The sequence below is a fragment of the Carlito syrichta genome, unplaced genomic scaffold (assembly GCF_000164805.1).
Source record: "Carlito syrichta isolate Samal-C Ts95f unplaced genomic scaffold, Tarsius_syrichta-2.0.1 Scaffold304709, whole genome shotgun sequence".
Classification (NCBI taxonomy): domain Eukaryota; kingdom Metazoa; phylum Chordata; class Mammalia; order Primates; family Tarsiidae; genus Carlito; species Carlito syrichta.
The window spans coordinates 305331-324528 of NW_007248805.1; the positions used below are offsets into that span (position 1 = coordinate 305331).

At 53.6% G+C, this 19198-nt stretch overlaps 1 protein-coding gene across 1 annotated transcript in view; it reads right to left on the reverse strand.

The window, feature by feature from the left end:
* Positions 1-10402: 10402 nt before the first annotated feature.
* GPR107 (G protein-coupled receptor 107) overlaps positions 10403-19198 on the reverse strand; it is a 61603-nt gene continuing 52807 nt past the window's right edge. Inside the window, exons 16-17 of the mRNA XM_008060720.2 lie at positions 18311-18432; positions 10403-11846 (exon numbers count right to left, since the gene is read on the reverse strand). Of these exons, the coding sequence (XP_008058911.2) occupies positions 11750-11846; positions 18311-18432 (219 nt within the window). The 3' untranslated portion in view covers positions 10403-11749. The remainder of the gene's footprint in view (positions 11847-18310; positions 18433-19198) is intronic.

The window sequence follows — 19198 nt, forward strand, 5'->3', positions numbered from 1 at the left end:
AAAAACAAAACTATTCTGGCTGGGTGCAGTGGCTCATGCCTATAATCCCAGCACTTTGGGAGGCTGAGACAAGAGGACTGCCTGAGCCCCTGGGTTCAAAACCAGCCTGGGCAACTTGGTGAGACCTCATCTCCACGATAAGTCATAAAATTAGCCGGACATGGTGGCACGCGCCTGTAGTTTCAGCTACTTGGAAGGCTGAGGTGGAAGGATCGCCTGAGCCCAACAAGTCAGGGCTGTGGTGGCCATGAGCGTGCCACTGTACTCCAGCCTGGGTGACAGAGTGAGATTCCAACTCAAAAAAAAAGAAAAGAAAAGAAAATAGGATTCTTTCCCCATAGAATGTTGTAGCACCCTTGACGAAAGTCAATCAGTTATAAGTGGATGGGTTTATTTTGGGAATCTCAGTTCTTATTGATTTATATGTATGTCTACCCAGTCTCTTCATTATTGCAGCTTTGTAGTAAGTTTTTTTTTTGAGTCACGGTTTCACTCTTTTGCCCAAGCTGGAACATGCCTCACCACAGCCTTGACCTCCTGGGCGCAGGTGATCCTCCCACCTCAGTCTCCCATCCAAGTAGCTGGGACTACAGGTACTTGCCACCATGCCCAGCTAATTTTTTTTATTTTTTGTAGAGACGAGGTCTCACTATGTTGCCCAGGCTGGTCTCGAACTCTTGGGCTCAAGTGATCCTCCCACCTCAGCCTCCCAAAGTTGCTGGGATTACAGGCGTGAACCACCAGGCCTGGCCTGTAGTAAGTCTTTAAATTGAGAAGTGAATTCATCAATTCTGTTCTTCTTTTTCAACATTTTTGCTATTCTGGATCCTTTACATTTGCATATCAATTTTAGGCTCAACTTGTGAATTTGGGCAAAGAAGCCAGCTGGGATTTTGATAGGAATTGCACTGAATATGTACATCAATTTGGGGAGTATTGTCATCTTAACAGTGTTGTTGTCTGATCCATAATTGTGAGATGTCTTTCTATTAATTTAGGACTTCTTTAATTTCTTTCAACATTTTATAGTTTTCAGAGTATAAGTTTTGTACTAGCTAAAATTATTATATATATTTTTTCTTTTTTTCTTTGAGTAGGAGTCTCACTCTGTTGCCCGTGCTGGAGTAGAGTGGCACTATCACAGCTCACTGCAGCCTCTACCTCCTGGATTCAGGTAATCCTTCTGCCTCAGTCTCCCAAGTAGCTGAGACTACGGGCGTGCACCATCACGCCTGGCTTTTTTTTTCTTTTTGTAGCAGCAAGGTCTCACTATGTTGCCCAGGCTGGTCTCTAACTCCTGTGCTCAAGTAATCCTCCTGCCTCAGCTTCCCAAAGTGCTAGGATTACAGCTGTGAGCCAGCACGCCCGGCTGCCTAAGTATTTTCTGTTGTTGGTGCTAATGTAAATGGATTGTTTATTTTTTTAAGTTGGAGTCTCACTCTGTCGCCCAGGCAGGAGTGCAGTAGCATGCTCACGCAGTACCTGTAGTCCCAGATACCGCAGCCTCGACCTGCTGGGCTCAGGCGATCCTTCGGCCTCAACCTTCCAAGTTGCTGGAACTACAGGCGCACACCACCACGCCTGGCTAATTTTTTGATTTATGGTAGAGACGAGGTCTCGCCAAGTTGCCCAGGCTGGTCTCGAACCGTGAGCTCAGGCAATCCTCTCACCTCAGTCTCCCAAAGCGCTGGGATTACAGGCGTGAGCCACCGCACCTGGCCTGAGTTGTTTTCTTAATTACATTTTTGAACTACTCATTTTAAGTGTACACTTTGTCTACACTTGCCCATTGTAAGTGCATACTTTGCATACAGCTGATTCCGTATATTGACCTTGGGCTCTTCCTGGTCACTCCTGTGTCTCTATGCTTACCAAAGTGGGCAGGCGCTTTTGAAAAGTCCCCCTGGCTAGCCCTTGGCATGCAGGGTGGAGGGAAAGCAAGACAAGGGCCTGCGGCCAGCTGGCAGGTGGCTGGTGCTGTCATGCAGATGAGGGGTGAGGGCGGCCAGCCTGGCAGTACCCTGTGGAGGGAGGAGCGGGTGGACTTGAACTACAGACTGGGATAGGGGTGAGAAAGAGAAGCGCCCAGGAGCAAAGTCAGGGTTATTTTGGGGGGGAGAAGGATGTCGTGTGGTCATTTCATTTTGCAAGTGCAGCTTTTGATGTGCCTTTTTAGTGTCTTTTTTTTTTTTTCAGAGTCAGGGTCTCAATCTGTTGCCCAGGCTGGAGAGCAGTAGTAGGATCACGGCTCATTGCAGCCTCAACCTCCTGGGCCCAGGTGATCCTCCTGCCTCAGACTCCCAAGTAGCTGGGACTACAGGAGTGTGCCACCGCACCTGGCTAATTTTTGTGTTTTGTGTTTTTGTTTTTTTCTGTAGAGATGAAGTCTTGCTATGTTGCCCAGGCTGGTCTCGAACTCCTGGGCTCAAGTGAGCCTCCCACTTTGGCCTCCCAAGAGTGCTGAGATCACAGACATGAGCCACTGCACCCTGCTGAGCTTTCTTTAGCAGGAAAAACTCAAACAAGCTTTACTGCTGATGGGAGGGGCCGGATGAAATGGAAAGGGTGAAGATGAGGTGTCAGAGGTCTAGTGACAGCAACATCCAGATATCCCTGGAAAGAGGCCAGGTGCAGTGGCTCACACCTGGAATCCCAGGAGGCTGAAGTGGGAGGATTGCTGGAGCCCAGGAGTTTGAGGCTGCAGTGAGCTATGATTGTGCCACTACACTCCAGCCTGGGTGACAGAGCAAGATCCTGTTTCTAAAACAAAAACAAGAACACCCTAGGCAGGCACGGTGGCTCACACCTGTAATCCCAGCATTTTGGGAGGCTGAGGTGGGAGGATTTCTTGAGCTCAGGAATTTGAGACCAGCCTGGGCAACATAGTAAGACATTATCTCTTAAAAAAAAAAAAAAAAGGGCCAGGGCTCACACCTTGAAATCCCAGCAATTTAGGAGACCCAGGCAGGAGGAATGCTTGAGCTCACAAGTTCAAGATCAGTGGGAAACAGTGAGACATCATCACTACAAAAAAAAAAAAGAAGTAGAAAAATTAGCCAGGCACAGTGGCATTCACCTATAGTCCCAGCTACTCAGGAGGCTGAGATGGGAGGATCACTTGAGCCCAGGAAGTCGAGGCTGCAGTGAACAAAAATCATGCCACTGCACTCCAGCCTGGGTGAGAGAGTGAGAACCTGATTTGTTAAAAATAATAGTAAATATATTTTAAAAATAGAAAAAAGTGGGGCAGGCGGAGGAGGGAGACAAAAAATAGAAAAAAAAATTAGTTGGGCATGGTGGTGCACGCCTGTGGTCCCAGATGCTCAGGAGGCTGAGGCAGGAAGATCCCTTGAGCCCAAAGTGCTGGGGTCACAGACATGAGCCACCATGCCTGGCCTGAAGGAGCACTTTAACGTGCAGCCCTTAAGCATCTAGATCCCAAACCGCCAAGCCAGCTTCTTTCCGAGGGGCTTGGAACGAATTCTCAGAAATGCCTCCGTGCTGACGGGCCCGGCCAGCGCAGGCCTGCGGGAAGGGAGTCAGCACTTCTGCCCTTTATGGGAACCCCTTACCCAGCCTCCTGGCTACATAGTCTCTGGGAGTGTGCAGTGACTCAGAGGCCCACCTGATAGATTCCTGGCACAGGGCAACCCACCCAAACCAGTAGTGACAAAGGTCTGGGAGGACTTACCCTGGGTCTTGGGGCCCGAGAGGTGGCTGGCTGTTCTCAGAGACGCACGTTTGGGCTGACATCTGCTTGGGGCTCAGCCTGCAATTCCTGGTTCATCACAACAGCCAGGAAGACCCCAGTCTCTCGGTGCTCAGGAACCTGTTATTTTTCTGACTTCAAAAGATTTTGCACTGGGTGCGGTGGCTTATGCCCGTTGTCCCAGCACTTTGGGAGGCCCAGGTGGAAGGATCATCTGAACCCAGAGGGTCGAGGCTGAGGTGAGCCGTGATCGTGCCACTGCACTCCAGCCTGGGCAACAGAGTGAGACTCTGACTCAAAAAAAAGAGGGTATTTACCCCAAGCAAGTGCCTCAATAAACCAGCTGATCCGTCCCCATCTTTGGAGCCAGTGCGTCAGGCTGGTCTCCTCGGCCTCACATTGCAGTTCCTGGCTGGAGGGAGGGGATTCGTGCAGTCCAGGCCCAAGCGAGGGAAAACTCAGCAAGCCAAAGAAGGCAGAGGGATGAAGTCCAGCCGAGGGACGGGCACATGCCCAGACGGGCTCCCGTTTGCTGGGCATTCCCTCTGTGCCCGGCACTGCAACAGGTGCCTGCCTCCTCACCCGATGCTGCTGAGTGAGAGGACACCAGGGCCGGAGAGTGAAGCTGTGGAAACTCGTGGGCATGGGCTTTTCTTTTTCTTTTTTGTGAGTCAGGGTCTCACTCTATCACCCAGGCTGGAGTGCAGTGGCAGATTCGCGGCTCACTGCGGCCTCGACCTCCGGGGCTCAGGCAATGCTTCTGCCTCAGCCTCTCGAGTAGCTGGGACTATCGGCGTGCGCCTCCACACCCAGCTTATTTAATTTTTGTTGAGATGAGATCTCACTATGTTGCCCAGGCTGGTCACAGACTCCCGGGCTCAAGCAGTCCTCTCGCTTTGGCCTCCTGCAGTGCTGGGATTACAGATGTGTGCCACCACTGGCTTTTCTAATGCCAAACCCACGGGCTTCAGGGCTGCTAACTTATCTGTCGTTGGCCCCGACAGCTGCTCTTTAATTCTTTTTTTCCTTTTGGAGAGGAGAGGTCTTGCTATGCTGCTTAGGCTGGTCTTTAACTCTTGGGCTCAAGCAGTCCTCCTGCCTCGGCCTCACAAAGTGGTGGGATTACTGGCATTTCTTTTCTTTTTTTTAAGTGAGAAAGCAGGATTTACTGAGAAGACAGAAAAGCTCCCACAGTGGGAGGGGACCCAAAGGGGTTGCCCTACAGGCGTTTCTAACTGCGAAAGCTCTAGGCAGACTGTTGGGGGAAGCAGAGCCAGGAGACCTGAACAGCGAAGTGTCCCAAGAAGGGTGGTGCAGGGGAGCAGCAGAATGGCCAGGTCACTGCCCTCTCTCTCGAAGGGTCCCTGCTGCAACCCCCGAAGGCACAGAGCAGCTGACCCGGGTCCAGCAGAGCTCTGTGCAAGGTAGCCTCAGACACGCCCAGCTGAAGACTGGCTGAGACTCCAGAAGGGGGTGGGGTCAGATCTATTCTCTGTGCAGTTCAGGACAGCTGTGGCAGCATCGCCTGGCCTGGGGGACTGTTTGCAATGCAGATTCTCAAGCCCTGAAGAAGACCCATCTGCTACGATCTCACAGCCGCACTAGGTGAGCCCTGATGTGCTTCCCGCCTGCTCCCAGCTGTCCTTTGCCTGAGCTGCCGCAGCACGTCATCCTGGATGCTGAGGCCTGGGTCCCGCTCTCAGAACCCCCGTCAACTCCTCACGCTGTACTCCACAGGCTCCCTTGGTCACCCACGGCCCCTGGGGCGTCAGAGATGAGAGCTGCCGGGGTGCGGGGCGTGGCCACTGTCACGGACATAAGGCTCCTTTTCCTTCTGAAGTTCTAGGATGGGTGCACTGAGGATTCTTCCAGCAATGCTAGAAACACAACAGCACTAACCAGCAGAGCCACCTTCTGCGCTCTTCCTGTGCCAAGCCCTTGACCTAATCCTCATCACCCCAGCAAGGGCAGAGCCAGGAGACCTGGGCTCTCTTCTCGGCTGACACTTAGTAGCTGGGAAGGGAGCTGGTGGGCAGTGGCGTAACTTTTCTTTTTGTAGAGACAGGGTCTTGCTATGTTGCCCAGGCTGATCGTGAATTCCTGCCCTCACACAATCCTCCCACTTCAGCCTCTCCAAGTTCTGGGATCACAGGCGGGGGCCACTGTGCCTGGCCTTGGGCACACTCTTTCTTGACATCCCGACTTTTAGAGTTTTGTAGGCGGGGCCCTCAAGGTCAGTATGCCATGTGAAGGAAGCCAGACCCAAAGGGGGGCCGGGCACGCACAACTCCATTCACACAAAGTTGCAGGGCAGGCCGGCTCAGGCATGTTGCCCTCAGAGCAGTGGTGTGGTCGGTCCAGAAGGGGACAGTTGTGACTGGGAAGGAGGGAACTTCATGGGGTAGTGGAAATGTTCTAGCTCGGCTGTGGCAGACGCGACAGGACTGTATACACCTTGGCCAAAACTCAATGAGCCACACTTTCAAAAAGGATGAATCTTACATGAAATGTGCCTCATCTTACAACATTCTTAGTAAAATAATGGGTTTGGGAATGATCACCTCTAAAAATGCTTCCAGCCTAAAACCCTGGACTTCTCCATATCCGAGGTGGGATAACCCGCAGAGCTGCGGCTGACGTCAGGACAAGGTGCACTCGTACCAGTCACAGCACGGGCTTGCCCCGGCCTCTGCCGCCCCCCCAGGGGCCACAGTGCCCACATCCTGGTTCAGAAGGCATCTGCCTGCCTCCAGCGCGGGCAGATCAGCCACCTACCACTGGCTTCCAATCGCTGGATTCTGCACAGTGGCTGCCACAGACCTGCTAAGACGCCTGGGACTTTCCTAGTAGGTGTCACTATTGTCAGTCGGAGCAGGTGGGAGGCAGTTAACTAATTTAATGAGCAAAAATCACAAAGATAAAAATTATGAGCGAGAGGTGGAGGAGACAGCACCCAGGAGTCAGTGACTCCCAGGATCACACACACACACACACACACACACACACACACACACACACACACACACACTTCTGTCATGGAACCTTTATTTTACACATTGCATCACAGCAAGATAATCCACCCCCTACACCACCCTGATCTATCCCCCACCCATTATATGTTTACATAAATACTCTTCAATGATCATTAGTGTTACAACAAAAATACTGAAAGTTCCTGTGTCGCGATCTAACCAGGACAGCAAGTATTTACAGATCTGTAGGCCCTCCCTCAAACAAAACTGACTTCTGGTTTAAACATGTCTGACTTCTTTTGCGGTCACATGACCAGGTAAAATGCAATTTATGATCTGCAAAAGCTGCTTCAAGAGTCAAGAACTGCCTGGGTGGACGAATTTCTGGATCCTGCAACGGGACCTTGAAGGCCATGAAGGCAGACCCTTCTGGCTCCCTGCTTGGCCTGCTGCCCCCATGGCATTTCAAAGCCTGCCTCAAGGTAAGCTGTACTGGGATGAGCTGATTGCTCTGTTTCACACTGACCTGACTGCACCCAGAACTGTCCGTCCCTTTCAAATGGTCTCCCTGCAAACTTCTGCTACCAGTGCCCAGCAGGGCCCGAGGCAGCAAGACCAAGCCCTGGTGCGGTACTCGGCCCCTCCACATCACATGCTTCCCTGTGTCTCAGGGACGCTGGCAGTGAGCCATCTAAAGGCACTGTCTGCTATTCAAGCACAAACCACATGGAGAGGCACAGATGCATCTCCTGCTACAAAAGAGGCCCCTGGGGAACGGCACACACACTCGCGACTGGTAACTACATTCCAGGTGGTGACAAGTGTCAGCGTCAATCCAGGGGCGAGTCTTTAAAGACTCCCTGCAGGAAACACCCTGGGGAAGACGGGAGTAGAGAGCAGATCTTTAGAACATTTGGTCTGTTCCGAATGAATACCTTCCAACACACCAAGGGTATCCAGTCAAAGCCTAACTTGCAGAGTGGGAAGGCCGCTGACCTCCTGAATCCTGGGGGGCAGCTATAGCAGTGGCCGTGGACATCCTGGACCCAGCATATGGTGCATCTGTCCTAGGGCAGATGCAAGGGGTACAGGGTGGAGACAGGGGCAGAGGGGTGGTGGGTTCCGCTTCCCTTGCAATTTGGCAGCTTGGCAGCAGAAGCAGGAACAGCCCTGCTGTTCTGCTGGGTGTATGGAGCCAGGCCAAACCCTCATCAGCCTGGCTAATGTTCTAAGAGCCTCCCTCGAAGAAAGTGCTTTCGGATGGGGGACAGCCAGAATGCCATCTGCCGTTAAGACAGGCATCTTCTCCACATGTCCTTGGTCTGTAAGGGCTGGCTGCCTGTAGTAGATTCTTGGAAATCTTGTAGTAGAAGCAGGACATACACCTTGACGTGGAGGGAGAACAACCCAGAGGGTCCCAGGCAGTGGCCCACGACACTTGTCTACCCTCTCTTGGTAAAATTCTCCTTCGCTTAGGAAAGACGCCCTTCACACAGCTGCGGGAGAAACGCTGCAATGCACCAAAGCCAAAGCTGGATTCCCAGAAGGGGCCTGTGTGGAATCAATAGGCCAGGGCAGAAAGGGGGTGGAGGAGGAGGAATGGGGGAGAGGAGGGGGGAGGGGGAGGGAAGGGAAGGAAGGCTGCGGAGAGCAGAGATCCCGGTGAGATCATAATGCAGACTGAAACCTTGCCCCAACAGTCTCCTGAAGTGGCCTTAGAGCTGATCCTGCCTGGGCTGGCTGGTTATGTCTGGGTGAGGAAAACCTTGGATCTTTCACTCTACAGCAGTTTCTTGGCCATGTCCTGAGCCTGCATCTTTTACACTGGAGCGAGGGTCTCCTTAGGAGAGGATGAACCACAGTCCACCAGCGTCACACTCTGCATTATTAACGTATGGCTACTTACATTTTAAAGCTCCGAGAGACCAAGATATAGGCTGATCGAGCCCTTGGCCATGGTTAAAAGGCAGGATTAAGAGATCAATGACTAAGCCAGGCTCGGTGGCTCAGCCTGTAATCCCACGCCTTTGGGAGGCTGAGGTGAGTGGATTGCCTGAGCCCGCGGGTTCGAGACCCGCCTGGGCAGCGAGACCTCATCTCTACAATAAATTAAAAAATCAGCTGGGTGTGGTAGCGCGTGCCTGTAATTCCGGCTACTTGGAAGGCTGAGGCGGAAGGATCGCCGGAGCCCAGCAGGTCGAGGCTGCGGTGGCCGGGAGCGGCCACTGCACTCCAGTCTTGGCGACAGAGTGAGACTCCAACTCAAAAAAAAAAAAAAGATCAATGACTGTTCTTGTTGTCCAAGAAATAATTTTCTAGCAAAATACACGTACTTTATTAAGTTTCACAGCCAGCAGCGTTTCAGTCCACAGCAGATTTCTCAGAGGAAGCAGGGTGTTCTGTGTAGGCAGACGTGGGGAGGCATGCCAAGCGAAGCGAGAAACACGGCCCTGGCTCTGCGACGTGCACACAGCATGTCCTGCCCAGTCCCTGAAACACCGCAAGGGCCGGACCGCGCGACCCGAGGGGCTGGGCATGTGGGGCTACAGGAAGGCGCCTGTGAGCCAGGGGAATGACTCAGCTTTGGGTCCCGACTGTCATCTTGCCCCACAGCAGAGCCCGACGCTGGGTCACAGCTGCCAAGTGATGGACAAGACACACCATGGAGCTGGATGGGGCTTCTGTGATTCCTAAAAGCCTAGCCCCACACCCCACTTTCCCAGTCTTGGGCTGGACTTCTGACCTTCTCCAGCAACCGTCAGACTTCCAGCCTTCCACCAGCCACAACACAGGACACGGCGGGTGGCCCGCTGGTCAGGGGAGGGCCGCCCTTCCCCCAAGACGCCCCCTCCTCTCACCTGCACACTGCCATTCCAGAGCACCAGGACCACACAGCTGCAGCCGCCAGCCATGCTGCAACAGCCCGGGTGGCATGGGGCCGAGGAAGCCTAGTGCTCGTCTCTGCTGGGCTCCACAGTGCCCGTCCACACACCCTGCCCTCCCGCGCTCCTCCACAGTTGGCTGCCTTGCCTCAAAACCCAGCATGGGAAACAGGACACCTCCACCGACACTCCCCTCCAGCAGGGAGGCCTTGCGTGTAACTCGTGGCTGCCAAGGCATCCAGTGGCCTCGCCAGCGTCATCTGCTTGTGGGAGAAAAGCAATGCATGCCTCTGGAAGAAGTACCTGGGTGGGTTTTGATGGCCACAGCCCGAGCCACACTTCTGCAGTGCAGGCACTGTGTTAACGCACAGGAAAGCAAAGTGTTAAAACACGTCCCTGCCTCCACTCCATCTCCCTGCTCCTGTGACACAGCTCCAAGCTAACTTTAAGAAAAGGTTCCCACATGAGCGCTTCTGAAGACTGGAAGCTACGCGGATACTTCCTTCGAGTACCTGCCGGGGCAGCAGCCCTGGCCCAGGAAGATGGCATGCTACTCCTCCATGCTGGCCAATCCCTGCGTCAAAGGGACACCTGCCTCCTCCCTGGTCATTCAGGAAGAGAAAATGGTGTGGGAGAAGGAAGACTGTGCCCGCAGAGAAGGCTTTTCAGGCTCCTAAACCTGGAACAGCGAGTGTTACCCTAGACCCTATGGCTTCCTAGCGACACTTCTGAGCTGGAGGTGAGGACACCTCCCAGAGCCTGTGACTGCACCCCACGGAGCCTGGTCCCCTACACTTTGACACCCTGACAGGCCCAGGCAAGGGTGCTCGAGCTTCTGGAAGCACCCTACCCCACTAGCCCCCTAGGCATGAAGCAGCTTTCCTGCTGGGGCTGTGTCTTGGTCTCCTGTTAAGCCCTCAATGACCATGGACCTCCCGAGCTTGTCCAGTCATCCAAGTGACTTGTTTCTGAGTGCAATGCTGCTCACTTTAGGCAGAAGCCTGTGTTTGTCCCCAAGCTCTGAAAGTCTGGAAGAGACGTCACTGGTTTCTCTAAAAGATCCCACCATCCCAAGTCCCTGAGAATAAACCTGTTTAATCGCACTCACTTCCTTCACACACGTCCTCTTGGAAGATAGGGACCAATTCTGTTTAATTCGTCTACTTAGAAATTCTACTGGCCTATAGGAAAAGCTTTGTAATGAGGATGGTTTGCTTGTACTTAAGTATTTGCTGAAATACAACCTATTTTGTCCATCGCTGTTCCTTAGGAAAAATCTCCTCCTGTTTCCCCCCAAATTCTGATCACATGAAACAGACATAAGCCACAGAGAGGGACGTGCTGGCTGCTCTGGGCAGTCCGGGGCCTTCCATGGGAGAATGCCTTTTGAGCCTAAAAACACACTTTCCCTCCAACAGGCAATGCAGAACACATCTCCTGCAAGAAAGCCACTTCCCACCACCTGGGCGGAGCACCAGGGCACGACCATGACACCCCAGCACTCGGACGACAGAGGCTGCTGGAAAGACCACTGGGGTTCTAGAACCGTTGGCTTGGGCACTTTCACGGTCTGGGATAAGGTCCGGGGCAACATTCAGGCAGGAATCCTGGGGTGGGCGCTGCTAAATTGGGTTTTGACTTTGCTTTCTAAAACAACCTAACTGCATTCATTTTTGTCCCCCAAAGAGCCAATGGCACACTCCCTTCCCTTCTTGGTAAGTCCCTACAGCCTCATCAGACTGTGACCCTTTCCCAAGCCCGTTTCTGTGCTGTGACTGGTGTCCCACGCCCCCACCCCTCTCCCAACCATCCCTCCCACACCGTGACACACTGAGGAGGGGAGAGGAAGGAGGGGAGGTGGGGGGTCACAGCCACATGTGCCTCAGAGCTCCCAGTGGGGAAAAAAGGGGGTTACATGAAAAACAAACTGCCTGGTGTCCTCCTCTCCTCCTACACGCCCTCCCACCAGCCCCGCCTGAGGAGAATCCCAGTTGCGGTAACCAGCCTCAGACCCTGGTTCCATGAAAGTACAGAGGGTTTCCGTGGTGCCCGCTCCCGGCCGCGGGCTCTGGGCTGTCACTGTGGGAGGTGCCGATGCTCACTGGCAGGAGCTCTCGCGCTCACCAATGGGACTAGAAAGAAAGTAAACGTCCTCCTTGATAGCGACAGCCTTGGGGCTGGCTCTCTCACACGGCGCCTTCCCAGTCGCCCGGGGGCTCCACGGAACCGTTGGTCACCTTCTTCACTTTCTTCATGTTCTCCATCACTCCTGACGTCGTCACTCTGGACAAGTAGGAAAAGGAACAGTGAGGACCACCCCAGTCTCAGAGTCGAAGGTGGCCCTGCCCTGGCTGAGCTCAGCAGTGGCACAGGCTGAGGGGTGGCTGAGGTGGAGGGTGCGGGAACAAGGCAGGCCGGGCTGCAACCCCGGCCCATTCCTGCTACTTTGTGACCGTGGCCAAGTCCCTTGCCCTCAGGTGTAAGAAATGGTCTCTCTGTGCATAAGCGCAATAAATAACTCCCTTCCAGAACTGCCACGAGGAAAAAGTGAGCGTCTCCAAAGCACCTGACAGACAAACGTCAGTCATTGTGCCCATAATCCTCATCGATCTCGTCCCCTTTTTGTCATGGCCTCCAGGATTTTCATGCTGCATATATAATATACATGACAGTTATAGTTATAAAGACAATATCTGCATCATAGTTAACATCCAGAAAACAAAGCTAATTGTCTTTACAGACATTTAAAATAACGAGCCACAGCAGATCATTTCTGAGTCATGGGCAGAATCACAGGTTTGGAGGAATCTTCTGGGCCCAAAGACAGACCACCATAGAGAATGGGCTGCTCTCTACAGAACCCAGCCCTGGCTTCTGCAGGCTGGCCAGGCCACGTGGTGTCAGGCAGCATGTGGCCTCTGCCTCCACTGGGATCCCAGGGCAGGGCCTTCTCCTGTGCTGGGGCCTGGCATGGAGGAGTCGCCATGAGCTGGTCCCTGACGCTAAGCATTAAGAAACTGGGCTCACAGGGCGTGAGGACTGCACAAGGCAGGCCTTCCCAGCACGGTGGACCGGAACATCCCTCGAGAGGCTGGGTCTCTGAGACAACAGTCTCTGGCCTCACAAAAGGTGAGCAGGGCAGATTCCAAGCTGTCTGTACCTACGAAGGACGGCAGGAGAAACTGAGCAGAGATACGGAGTGTCAAGTCCCAGCCCTGCCACTCCCACGCACTCCAGGAGACAGGGAAGCATACAAGCGCCCTGTCACGGACCAGCAGGACTTCTTAGTTAGCAAAATAAACTCAATTGACCAACACAACAGACTCTCCAAGGGCCAAGCCTAGCCCTCCACTAGCCACCCCACAAGTGGTGACACAGCGGCCTCACACCTGACACAAGCAGAGCAGACCTAGTCCTCATGGTCAACAAATGTGGCTTCTTTCCCCCCAGGTTTCCTCCTCCCTCCACTCCTGTCTCTGTGTTGGTGCTGTGCCCAGGCTCAGCGTCACCTGCCCCCCGCCCCATTGGGACATTTCTCAAACCAGAGTCCTTCAGACATGCAGGACAAGCAATGTGGCCAGAACCTGGCTCTAGCGGGAACTGGGAGATTTCTGCAGAGCTGTGAGTGGTGCAGAAGCATACCCAGGACAAAGGGGCATGGCTTGGCGGGACACCCACATCACCCCTGCTGACAGGGTCATGTCTCAGGCCTGGCCTCTTCAGGAGGGACCACACCTCCCTGGGAATGGACGTGCAGGGCTGTTCCTGACAGGGACACGAGCGGTGCCCAGCACGAGCCAGGAAACCACAACCACTCCACACCTGGGCAGCAGGCGTTGTTCTCCATGCCTGCTTAGATCAGAGCGACCCCTAATCTCCTAGCAACACTCCCAGGAGCAACGCGACCGCCTGATGGTTATCACATCTCGCTAAAAAAGGACCAGAAGCTCAATCTGCAGTAACCCGGGTGTGGCTCTGACTGCAGGCTCGGGAAGGCATTTTTCTACCTCCCTTTCCCTAAGAAAACATTCCTTTCCAGAGGATGGACCAAGTGGGAAAACAACTCTTGCTCCTGCAAGACAGGCCTGGTGCCGTGTCACTGGGGAAGAAGAACGGAACTGCTGCTCTTCCAGACCCCAGAGCCAGGGGAGTCTTCCAGGGAACACCACTAAGCCGCCTCCAGCATGGCTGGGGAGCCCGAGCCAGGCTTGCTCGTGGCCCCACTGAGAGCTCCCTCTGCTTGGGGTGCTGGGGACGCTCTGAGCCTATAGTGACAGGTGAGGAGCGGTATGTCAGCAGGATCGGGGGAAGGAAGGCAGGGGAATTTCCAAAAAGGAGAAAGAGAGTAGGCAAAGGCTGGGGTGAAAACCCACCAGGCTTCCCAGAGAGGTTGGGACGCCAAGCAGGTGCAGGGGCAGCCCAGCCAGGCTATGTGAAGGTGGCGGGAAGGGTCGCGGGCAGGCGTGGCAGGCAGGGTTGGAGGGCGAGTGGACTGTCACCCAGGGCCTTGGCTCTGACTCTGGGAGTTAGGAAGCAGACGCCTGGGCGCAGGCACGGAGGCACCTCCAGGGCAAGAGGCAGGACCTGAGCTTCCAGAACACGCACTGTGACTCAGGTGCTCCAGAGAACAGAAACCAGTCATGAGGTGGGGGGGCGTGCTAGGAGAGGGTGAGTAGGGTGAGACTCAAAGTCAGGCCCACAAGACTGCTACTCACTCTACACAGTGGCGAAGAGGAGTAGTCCAGCCATGGCAGCTGGTGACCGGTGGAGAGCCTGCTACCAGCAAAGCTGACAGTCCCTTCAGGCCTCTCAGGGCAGCAGCTCCTCAAGCCCCTGCTGACTACAGGGGGGCACCTGCCTCAAGGGCCAGCCACTCTTGAGCCAGCCCAAAGTGAGGGCTGTCAGTGCCAAGCCAAGGAGGGGTGCTCCTCACGGGCCTGGAACAGGGGGTCTGCAGAGGGTGCAGAAGGGAGTGGGGCAGAGGTGCCCGGGAGGAGGGAAAGCAGACAGACCCAGGGTCGCCCCCTTCCTGCTCCTTCTGCCACACAGGATGGCAGCCTGGTCCAAGGGTAGAAGCCCTGGAAGACAGGGCAGCAGGCAAATGTGGCTGAGGCCTGAAACCGTGTTCTGAACTTGACGTTTGGAGGCCTGGCCAGGGACAGTTCCTTTGCCTCCAATACCCCGGTTCCCACTTCTGTTCCCACCCGTCGGAAAGAATGCAGGAAGCAGGGGAAGGCTCCCAGTAACCTTCAGGGTGGTGTTCTGGAACGGCCCCACACCAAACACTTCCTCCCATGCTCACTCCTCAAGGCGGCAGAACTCATCCAGGTCACTGAGGATGCACAGGGCGCAGGAGGCAGTTGCCAAGGCCAATCCCAAGTGCATCCTATCCTTTTAATTTGCTGATTACTCTAACGGTCAACTCTGTCGCCAAAAGGGAAAGCAGGAGAAAGTCAGTGTCACTTCTGACTATGCCCGCACCTCATTCCTGGGCTCCGAGAGGGAAGCTGTGTGTGGCCTGGGCCAGAGGCGGGGTGGAGGCAGCTCCCCGGAAGCCCTCAACCCCAGGGGAGGCCGGCTCAGTGGAGGTCGCCTCCCAGATGCGCTGCACTCCCCCAGCTCAGCTTCAGATGGAGGAGGAGAGAGCAGGCGAGGGAGAACAGGAGTGGCCAGGCCAGCGTCCACAGCTCCCCTGGGAAGAGTGTGGGTCTGTTCCGGGACGTGTGCAGGACAACAGGGGGCAGAAGTGTGGGGACAATGCCTTCCCGCAAGCTCTGTTCTGTGGCAGGGTCAGACCCAGCGCCATTTCTCAGGAACACCCGCTGATGTGGATGATGACACTGTAGAGAGAGCTAATGACCTTCTGGAAGGCGAAGGCAAGGGCTCTGCTAGCCTCTGGCATGGGTTATTTTTGGAGGGTGGAAGAGGTGCCATCCAGGAACAGCACTTCTAAGTAGAGGAGGGAGGTGACAGCCCCGGGTGCCACGATGCTCTGAGAAGCTGTAATTAGGCTTTCCGCTCCCTACAGTGGACACAGACGGCAGGCGGCCAGCAGCCTGACGGCGGCGCCTCCATCTCAGGCCTGCCCTGTCTCGTGAACCTCAGGACTGTCTCAGCGAAGGCATCCAAAGCGAAAGAAAAGCCCCAGAACTTCCCAGCATGACTTCCTTGCTGATGTAAAAGCTCTCTACCACAGCCGCAGCGAGCTCCTGACCTTCTGCTCCAATGAGCTGAGCTGGTGCTCCCTGGAAAGCTGTCCTACACAAACTCTGGCTCTTTCAGTAGCTGTCACACGTGCAGCCTTCCTGCCACCCGAGAGCTCATGTCCCATTTCCCAATGGCTCACGCCAAGCCATGGAAAACATTCGGCATAATCTGGGCACACTTCCCTTGCCTGAGGAGTGTAAACTGAGGCAGCCAAGGGGTGAGCTCTAGCTCCAACATCCAACCTTCCCAAATTTTGCCAGAAAAAAGAACAAGTCTGTGGTTCTTTCCACCTACTCTCTCCTCCTTCCCTCCCTGATTTTAACACTAAGAGACGGTTACCACTGTCATCAAATACCCAAACAAACACCCAAACAACATTCAAAAAATTTTTACCAGGAAACAAAAATTCCTTCATGACACAACTGCTGAGAACAAGCAACCCCCTCTCTCTGAGACCCACCAGTAGGAGCTCAGGTCTGAAAATGCAGTCTTCTGGGTCGTCTGCAGGACCGCTCATGTGCCCAAACGTTCTTTATCAGCAAGTAGCAAAGTGCCTTTTACAGCCACCCTGGGCCTCAAGGTGCGACTGTGACAGCCGAGGAAGGGACGGGGGCAGGAACTGCAGGCTGCCACCATGGGGTGCCACTCCATAAGGCCCGAGGCACTGTGGCCCAGCCAAGGTTTCTCCTGCCTGAGAAACTCCATGGATGCTGCAGAGATAGCTAAAGGACTCTCGGCAGGGGAGAGGTCAGTTACTTGCTGTGCGGCTGGGTACCAGGTTGACTCTCTTTTGTGCCTGAACATTCTGGAAGAGCCCCTCTGACGGCCCTCCTGCTTCCTTCCAGTCTAAAAAGGAACTGCTTCCTCTGCAGGGGAAGATACTGCGTGGGGGCCCTTGGCAGGCCCCGTCTTCTGTGCCTGTTCCAGTCGTGGGACTGGACACAGGATGTCCCATGCTGCCAGACCTCCCTGACACCACGGAGCCCAGCATGGGCGATTCTCAGCCTCTAAGTCAACAAGAGTTCAAAGGCAGCCAGCGCTGGGAGCAGAGCATTCCATACCAGGGAGAAGAGGAAAACTGCAGCCTTAAGCCAACTAAACAAAACTGGCCCAGCTTCTCGTATTTCAGCGTTAACAAGCAAATGTGCTTATTCACTCTTCAATTTTCCATTAAACAGTTGTCCTTTCCCAGCAAACAGTACCCTAGAGTCCTCACCCTGTGACTCAGAAGCCCATGTCAGTGCTCACGTGTAGGTCAAAGTCACTGTGCTGGCTGTGAAAGCCACTTTGCTACCTGATGATAAAGAACATTTGGGCGCATGAGCAGTCCTGCAGACGACCCAGAAGACTGCATTTTCAGACATGAGCTCCTATTGGTTGGCCTCAGAGGGAGGGGGTTGCTTGTTCTCAGCAGTTGTGAATTGGTCAGGTGTATTCCCAAGTTCCTGCCACTGAGTTACTGAAAGCAGCTTCCAATGACGCTTAATAGGTGGCAAGTTCTATTTTCCCTGACAAGGTTGAGCAGTGCTTGGCAGACACAGTACTTCAAAGTAAATAGGAGAGCTGGGTCCTGGCATCCGTTTCCCTCTGTTAAAAATAGAGGAATGGTGGCTCAGCCTGTAATCCCAGCATTTTGGGAGGCCGAGGTGAGTAATGCCTGATCCCGCGGGTTCAAGAACCACCTGGGCAACTTGGTGAGACCTCGTCTCTACAATCAATCAATCAATCAATCAATCAATAAATTAGCCAGGCGAGGTAGCGCGCGCCTGTAGTTCTGGCTACTTGGAAGACTGAGGCGTAAGGATTGCCGGAGTCCAGCAGGTGGAGGCTGCGGTGGCTGGGAGCATGCTACTGCACTCCAGTCTGGGTGACAAAGTGAGACTCCAATTAAAAAAAAAAAAAACCAAACAAAAAAATAGAGGAACTACCTCTGGAACAACAACATGCTGAGAGCAGTTGGGCCAATTCACACTGTGCTACTCTTCATTAGGTAAAGTGGTCGGGCCAAGGAGCTGCGCCAATTCATGCTATGCTGTCTTTTCTTAGGGAAAGGGGTCAGGCCAAGGAGCTGGGCCAATTCACACTGTGCTGTCTTTAGTTAGGTAAAGGGGTCAGGCAAAGGAGCCAGGCCAATTCACACCATGCTGTCTTTAGTTAGGTAAAGGGGTCGGGCCAAGGAGCTGGGCCAATTCATGCTGTGCTGTCTTTTCTTAGGGAAAAGGGTCAGGCAAAGGAGGTGGACCAATTCACACTGTGTTGTCTTTAGTTAGGTAAAGGGGTCAGGCAAAGGAGCTGGGCCAATTCACACTGTGCTGCATTTAGTTAGGTAAAGAGGTTGGGTAAAGGAGCTGGTCCAGTTTACACTGTGCTGCCTTTAGTTAGGTAAAGGGGTTGGGCCAAGGAACTGGTCCAATTCACACTATGCTGTCTTTAGGTGGGTAAAGAGGTTAGGTAAAGGAACTAGGCCAATTCACACTGTGCTGTCTTTAGTTGGGTGAAAGGGTCGGGCAAAAAAAGAATGGACAGAATAGATTTCTTACACAGATTCCATTTCCAAGTCATCTTCTTCCTGAGAAAGTTGTAGGTAGGGATTATCTGAAGCTGGACGGAATTTATACCCCGTTAGAACAAAGAATACCAGTGTGGCCATTTCATCCAGGAGCTGCAAGTTTAAAAACCACAAAACAAAGAGATTAGCAACATCGTTCTTCAGAAAGGAGTGGAACTAAACAAACTGACATAGTCCTCATGATCCACCCCTCAGTAATTACTCACTCAAATGCCAGAGTTAACGGTAGACTCTTGCCTTAGACTTGAAGCAGCTCAAGCCAAGAGTATCTGCCCAGAGATGACAGTCTCTGGTGTTCTTTGTTTTAACTATTCTTGACTGATAGCTTTTAAGAGCTCATTACAGGGCTGGGTGTGGTGGTTCACGCCTATAATCCCAGCACTTTGGGAGGCCTAGGTGAGAGGACTGCCTGAGTCCTTGGGTTCGAGACCAGCCTGGGTAACTTGGCAAGACCTCATCTCTACAATGAATCAAGAAATTAGCTGGGCGTGGTGGTGCATGCCTGTAGTTCCAGCTACTTGGAAGGTTGAGGCGGAAGGATCGCCTGAGCCCAGAAGTTCAAGGTTGTGGTGGCCGTGAACGTGCCACTGCACTCTAGCCTTGGGCAACATGGTGAGACTCCGATTCAAAAAAAGAGCTCATTATAGACCCACAATTTCCTATAGTACCCAAAGCATCAAGCGAGTTCTTCAAGAAAAATCTTAACATCACTTGGTGGCTTACTCTAGCACTTAAGCTAATTCTAGTTTATTGCCAAAATATTTTATTACTGAAATAATAATAATAATAACGGGCCAAGGCCAGGTGCAATGGCTCATGCCTGTGATCCCAGCACTTTGGGAGGCCAAGGCGAGAGGAA